We start from the raw sequence: 7,594 nt of genomic DNA on the forward strand, positions 1-7,594 counted from the left end.
CCTTATGAAGTTCCTGAATAGTAGGTTCACGGGTTTGAAAGGTGGCTTTAATCCGATTGATTATAGTTTAAAAACTGTAATCTTGAACCGCAGGCTTATTAGGAACCGAGCTAGGCCTAGTATTATCCTTTACTAAGATGATATACTTATGTAAGAGTTGAGCCTTAGTTATAGAATCATTGACTTGGTCAATAGTTTTTAGAAGAAATGATTCTTCGATTGAAAGAACCATCAAACCATTTTCTTTGAGCATAGCATGGTAAGGATCATAACTACAATGGGGACTCTGAGACTTAGACTCAGAAGAATCACTGTCGAACTCAAGTTGAGCAATATCTTGGTCTGAGTCGGGCTTTGTGTTAGACTCAGGGTCGGACGAGCTCTATAGCAAGACCTTTTTAAGATTTTGCTTTTCTGAGTTATCAATTTCTAGGGCATTAATCCTTGCCTTAGTATGACAGTTATTCTTATAATGTCCTATTTTCCCACACTTGTAGCAAACAGGAGGTTTGTGTTGTTTTGAGGACAAGATTTGAAAAAACGTTTCTTGGAGAAGCGCTTTAGTTTAGATTTATATGGTTTTGCCTGATATTTAGGCTTAGAAAACTTAGAGAGTTTTCTATGAGTCATTTTGGGTCCTGAAAGACGTATCTTTTCAAAACCAAACTGCTCACAAAAATCGTCAAGTTCTCGGAATCCAGCTTGTCTTTCTTTAGACGGTTATTTTTTGAGTTTTAGGTCTGTGCAGAGTTGAAGACCTTCATTGCATATTTTTGCAGCTAATTCTCCGTAGGTATATTGCTCGAAGGGACTAGGTCCGTTATGCTTTGCTTTAAGTCTATACCTTACTTTTTGAGCAAATAAAAGAGGTAGACCAAAGATGAACTTCTCTTTCCATATGGAATTGTTGCAATACTTTCTAGAAAAGACTTTAGCAAAAAAGACGTCTCTATACTATCTATAATGAGATAGTATAGGACAACGAAGATTCATAAGTTGTTCTCTTGTTCAATCAGCTAGAATTTCACCTAGTCCAACAAAATGAAGAGTTATAGTATAGACCAAAGTATTAACCGCATCTTCTTGTTCGAAATAAACAGTTCGCTGGGCAAAATTACCATCAGCAAGTTGTTCAGTAAGTTGTTGCACAATACGAGTCCTAACATTTATAATTTATTGTCTAACTTCTTCAAACAAATAGAAATCCCACCAACCACGAAGTTGGCCTGAAAATCTTGTTGCTATCATTTTAGCAACCTTAGAATCAGTCGAATGATTAAGTTTTACCGTTGTAGCCTACATAAGCATCTGTTTCAAAAGTTTGATGATTTGGTATTCAGATAAACCATCAATATTTCACTCAAAAATAGTATTACCATCGATTGAGAAATTAGCAGGTTCTCCTTCTACTTCAAATTAAAGGTCGACAAGAGAAGGTCGAGGGTAATCATAATTAATTGGAACGGTAGGTATAACTTTTCGGGCTTTCCTCATTACCTGATTAAGTTGAGAAATGGACTCGGGTACTACTGCCTGTTGAGGTAGCATAGACTGGAATTCCTTCTTTGTTATTTCAATTTTGGAATCAGAAGGTTCGGCAAGAGAAAGAGTCAGGGCCTGGTTTGCTTCTAATTATATATATATATATATATATATCATACTACTATTAAAAGTACGTACTCCTTGTCTTTGGTATACTTTTTCAAAAAGACAAAAAAGACCTTTGAGATACTATACTATATACTATACTATACTACTATTAAAAAGTATGTACTCCTTGTCTTTGGTATACTTTTTCATAAAGAAAAAAAAAGACCTTTAACCTCAACTAAAAAAAATTTCTAACGAACCGAAAAACCCCTCAAAATGGAAGAGAAAAAATTAATAATAAAAAAAAAGGTGGAATAGAAAAAAAATTAATTCATATTATTCATACTACTATTAAAAGTATGTACTCCTTGTCTTTTGGTATACTTTTTCAAAAAGACAAAAAATACCTTTAACTTCTATCAAAAAACCACTCAAAATGGAAAATAAAAAATTAATAATAATAATAAAAAAGTGGAACAGAAGAGGGGGAATAATTATTAAGTATTAAAAAGGATCACAATGAACAATTATCATGGAGAGTGGGGAGAGAGAAACTAAAAAAAATTGATGATAAAAAAAGGTGAAACCGAAAGGGGGAATTAATTATTAAGTATTAAAAAAGATCATAATGAACAATTATCATGGAGAGTGGGGAGAGAGAAACTGAAAAAAAAAAAAAAGGTGAAGCAGAAAGGGGGAAGTAATTATTAAGTATCAAAAAGGATCACAATGAACAATTATCATGGAGAGTGGGGAGAGAGAAACTAAAAAAAATTGATAATAAAAAAAGGTGAAACCGAAAGGGAGAATTAATTATTAAGTATTAAAAAGGATCACAATGAACAATTATCATGGAGAGTGGGGAGAGAGAAACTGAAAAAAAACATAATAATAATAAAAAAAAGGTGAAGCAAAAAGGGGGAAGTAAATTATTAAATATTAAAAAGGATCACAATGAACAATTATCATGGAGAGTGGGGAAAGAAACGTGAGAGGATGAATGAGATCTTTTTAAAAATAATTTTAGAGATTTAAATATATATATATATATATATAGAGAGAGAGAGAGAGAGAGAGAGAGAGAGAGAGAGAGTTTTGGAGGGCTGTTCATCAATATTTCAAATGCAAGTGTTGATTGATCGACACCTTTCAATGGTCAGTATTTATAGGGAGGGCGATCGTTGCCGGGCAATGTAACCCACACCAACGCAGAGCCAATGAGATCACACATGAGAGCATCTAACAGGGGTGAGATTTTTCATTTCACAAGGGGCATGGCAATCATTTTGCCTTTCAACTGTCTTGGTTTCAGTGGCCCATTGTGGGATGTGGGCTTCTTTAAATAGCCCATAAACTACGAACAATTTCATGGACTATGGCCATAGGCTTTATTGGGCCTTATAGCATACGTTTGAGAAGATTGATCCGCCATGGGCTCAATACATCCCACAAATTTCACGTTTTTATTGGATTTGAAGGATATCCAGTGGGTTCAGCCAAACCGAAAACCATATATAACAACTTGCCACATTGCCAACTTATAATGGGCTTGGGTGGGCCCATGTTTTAAAGGATTCGAAGTCCATTTCATTGATCAAATGTTAGCAAATTTAAGGCTCCGTTTGGTTGTAATGGGAATTTAAAGGGAAAAGAAATGAAATTTTCATACTTTATAAAGAAATGTTTATAATCATTACCCCAAGTGAATGTATAAACTACTTAATTTTCTTAACCATATTTAGTAATGATATATTTTACATATTATAACAAAAGGATTTGGATGCAAAGTAAAGTGAAATTTTATAACCAAATATAAAATGATTTGAAGTTAATGTTAAAGTCACATGGGTAATGATTATATATATTTCTTTTTCAAGTATGAAAATTTCACTTTCCTTCCTTTTAATTCCCCTTACAACCAAACATAGCCTAAGGGAAACTTAATATGAAAACCATACATCTAATAAATGTCTTTGAAATTATGGGGGATCTCTCTCTCTGACCTTGAGATAAAACCTTTTACCATGGAAAAAAAAAAAATTCTAAAGGATGCGTTTGGTAATGTTCTAGAAAAAAATGTTTCTGGAGTTTTTTTGTTCTATGGAAACAAAAAAACGGAATAAAGTGTTTGATGTATTTATGGTGTGTTTCCTTTTTTTGGGAACGAAAAGTGAAAAAAAAAAATGGTAGAAACGATAATTGGAGGAACGATAAAAGGAAGTTCCATCGTGCTAGTTTTGTTCAAAAGAACGATAAAAGGAAGTTCCATCGTGCTAGTTTTGTTCAAAAAAAAAAAAAAAAAAAAAAAAAAGACATTTTGACATAGAAACCAAAATTTCTGTTTTTGACACAAAAACATCGTTTCTAGAAAACATTACCAAATGCAGCTTAAAACTTAGGATCGGTGAAAGCCAATACTAATCCGATATCAATTCTAATCGAGACACGGTAAATTGCTCGATGTAGGAATCAGGATATAACAGAGTGATAGGGTTTGTGACATTCAATCAAAACATATGGCCTATGACGATTGATGTATTCAAGCTACTCTTTTATGCATTATCCCAACTTAATAAGGTCGGTTATATGGATCTATACAAAATAAAATTAAAAAAATCCAAACAAAAGTGGAGGAGCAGAAATAAGTGATAAAAATAATATGATGTGAGAAAGAGGGAAGAATCACCAAAATTAAGAAAATCTCAACTAAATGAGATCAGGTTACATGGATCCTCACCCTCCAAAATTATCTATCCAAGGTTATGGTGGGAACAAGATGAAGGTTATGCATGTCGTTCCTCACCACACTCGGTGAACGGTGGTTGTAGGGTTGCCCTAACTCGTTTTGATCCATGAGGAGATCAAACAAACTCTTGAAATCAGGTAAACCATCAGGGATGTGTGTTCTTGTTGGTGATATATCTCTTTCATAATCCGGTGGGTAAAGGTCTATTTGAAGCAGCCAGAGATTCAATAATCGATTCAATCTTGGAACAAGTTTATCCTTCAGCTTCAATGCATGATGTGCAGGATTTAGTTCAGATTTTTGTTCGTTGCTTGTAACTGTTTCAAATAAAACTGGTGAAGATCCCATTTTACGCACTTGAAAAGATCATAACTGTACAGCGGACAAAGAAACAGAAGAAGAAGTACCCAAAATCAAGAATCCGTGAGTGCTGTTTGGGCTTACTTTGATTTCTATTGAACAGAGATACAATCACAGCTTTGTACAAAGGTATTTCTTTCTATCCTTCTCTGTAGCAAAATCCCATTATATATAGAAAATATGTCTTAGCAAATGTCTGCAATAGAGGGATTTTATATACTTTCATAGATTCTTCTTTAACTTATATGTACGCAATAGCCTTGAAATAAGTAGGAATTTTGAGCCACCGACTCTTATCCCTGCATTCAACAAGCACAACAGACCCGAACATTACAATGCTTATCAAATGCAACAAACGAAAAAGCTGTAGATCCTTAGTCTTCCCAAGAGATTAAACACAAGAATATCAAATCCAGTACATAAAAGTACAGTATCATATCCTTGCCAAAATGAAAGATTATGATTCTGATTGATCTTTAAAAGATACAACAGGAATTTAGTTTTGTTATCTCCTGAAATTGAAATATTATATTTTGATTACTGAAAAATATAAAGAGAAATCCCTCAATTATTAGTTAATACAGGATTTACTGTCTAGATTGTTTGGTATCAATTTTTATTTGGTTATTTTCCATATTTTGGGAGACATAAACAGGTCTAAGAGTCAGAGACATGAGGTCTCCAACCTCAGAATAAACATGTAATGTTTAATGCAGATTTCTAATATGTCTAAACCTGCAATTAAGGTAGGAGCTCTAGTTCTCTGCATGGCTCACCTAGGAAGGGCTTACTGGGGCCACCCAAAGTGACAGCTCATTTTGGTTTCAAATTTTGTGGCCCTGCTCACTTATCAAATTTCATTTCAACTAGAATTTGTCAAGTGGCAAAATAGATCTTTGAAAAATCAGGACTCTGGGAGACACTGTTGAGCCGGAGTACCAATAGCAATAGGTGTGCATAGAAATACACAGGAATCCATGTCAGTACATGTGGGAGGGCATTTGATCGACTCACGTTCTGAAATTTGGCATCTGGCTCATATGGACCATGTACTCCCTATCCAACAGTAGGAATAGCCACATCATTTGTCCATGTGGCACAATGATAGTTGGCAGTGCAGGATCCGGGGTAGCACAAACTTCCTTATGCCTTAAAAGTAGGTAGGTCAATCCAAAATTCAAGCCATGGGTTATGCACCTTATATGAAACTGGTTCCCCATGAGGCAAAATACTGATTGGGTGGTTCAAATTATAGAATTAGATTCAGGGTTGCATGAATAAATTGCTTGTACACACTATAAATAAGATAACAGTAGGTTCTATCGAATTTAAAAAAATGTTTTACTTACCATGTTTCAGCATCCCTGTATGGCTCTTCCTCCGCTTCATCTTTGTAGTTTCAGCCAAATCGTTGGTTTTGCAGTCGCTAGCTCTGATTTCCGTTGGTTAAGCATTATCAGTTATTAGTAGTAAACCATCAAATTGATCTTCAGCTATTTTAACTATAGAAGATGTACCGTGTGTCCCAACTGAACAGCAATAAAAGCTGCAGATTATTCCAGAAACTAAAACTTTGGACCATGATGATGAAATAATCTACAGCTTCTACTGAACAAGATGACCAGGCCACTCAGTGTGTTTTGAGTATCTTAAACCGATCAACCAATTCAACGTGCTCAAGATATAGCCCTTGGCTTCCAGAGAAGAGCTCTCCAAGAATATTCCCATAATGCATTATTTGATAATTGCCTACTACAAAGAACTATTATTTGTCGGCATATTTCAATTCACAAGAAATCATAGACACCTTTACTTCCCAATAATCTTTGATAAGATATAGACCAATTCATGAATAAAAGCTCAAAGTAGAACAACTCACCTATATGCTGGTGTTGATGCATTTGGTTCCTTCCGCAGGTGGAGTGAAGCAAAATGACTTGATAAATACTGCAGAGGTTTGGGATTCTGCAGTTCCATCAACTTTGCAGTACTTGGGATCTCCCAACTCATTGGAACTTCCAAATTCCTAGTGACCAGACGTAGAAAACATGAAAATTTTCGTCCAGAATAACATTTAAACATGTACCATACAAAAATTAACCAAATAATGTCTTGAGGCTGCTCATATCATTATCCATTTTTCTCTTAAATTATTTGGAAAGTACACATTTAAGGAGAATGATAATGTAATTACCCTTCAGAACATTTGAACTTGCAGCGTTTCATATCGTCTACTTTATAATTCCCAAAGACAACATCCAGTTGCTTAGCAAGTTTTGGTATTTCTTGCAATGGTAAAATATCCCAAACTTTCAAGATTTGGATGTACTTGAAATTTTCTCTGAGAATATCAACAGTCCAGACAAGATTGAACAGCCTGTTGACCTTGTATACTTTCAGCAGCTCATAAGAAGTGCCATCCATTGAGTAGAGATTTTTCCACTTCTGGGGATGTCGCCATCCACTTGCAAGATTCATTAATAGAGAAAGCACTTCATTCCGAGTCTCAGTACTTCTTATTTTGGCAATGGATTTCCAGAAATCATCACTGAAGAGAACCTGTTGAACATTAAATTAAATGCAACTTGTTATCAATTTGGAGAGAGGAAAAAGGGAAGGAAAAGAGCTGTTTTAATGTACAACAAGATAAATTCAACGTAAATGCCTTAAAAATTCAGTCCAATAAATACAAGGATTAAAGTATCGGTATCGGTCATTGTATCGGTCGGTCAAAATTAAGATACGTATCGGAGGATATCGTATCGTATCGAAGATACACTAAGATACGCTAAAGATACACACATAAATGGATAGTAAACATTTTTTTAAACACTTTTGCATAAAGAATTTGTTAAAAAAAGCTATTGATAACATGTATTATGCATAAACACTAAATTG

At 34.4% G+C, this 7,594-nt stretch overlaps 1 protein-coding gene and 1 long non-coding RNA gene across 2 annotated transcripts; one reads left to right on the top strand and one right to left on the bottom strand.

The window, feature by feature from the left end:
- Positions 1–4,688: 4,688 nt before the first annotated feature.
- LOC122061191 lies at positions 4,689–6,967 on the top strand. Its single transcript, XR_006134582.1, has 2 exons — positions 4,689–4,825; positions 6,614–6,967. It is a non-coding gene; the product is annotated as an uncharacterized LOC122061191 (long non-coding RNA).
- On the bottom strand, positions 4,755–6,778 carry LOC122061190. Its single transcript, XM_042624404.1, has 3 exons — positions 6,576–6,778; positions 6,046–6,128; positions 4,755–4,995 (listed from the first exon to the last, which is right to left on the bottom strand). The coding sequence occupies exons 1-3, from the start codon at positions 6,776–6,778 to the stop codon at positions 4,919–4,921; spliced, it is 363 nt and encodes a 120-aa protein (XP_042480338.1). The 3' UTR covers positions 4,755–4,918.
- Positions 6,968–7,594: the final 627 nt, after the last annotated feature.

Source organism: Macadamia integrifolia, chromosome 14, assembly GCF_013358625.1.
Source record: "Macadamia integrifolia cultivar HAES 741 chromosome 14, SCU_Mint_v3, whole genome shotgun sequence".
Taxonomy (NCBI): Eukaryota; Viridiplantae; Streptophyta; class Magnoliopsida; order Proteales; family Proteaceae; genus Macadamia; species Macadamia integrifolia.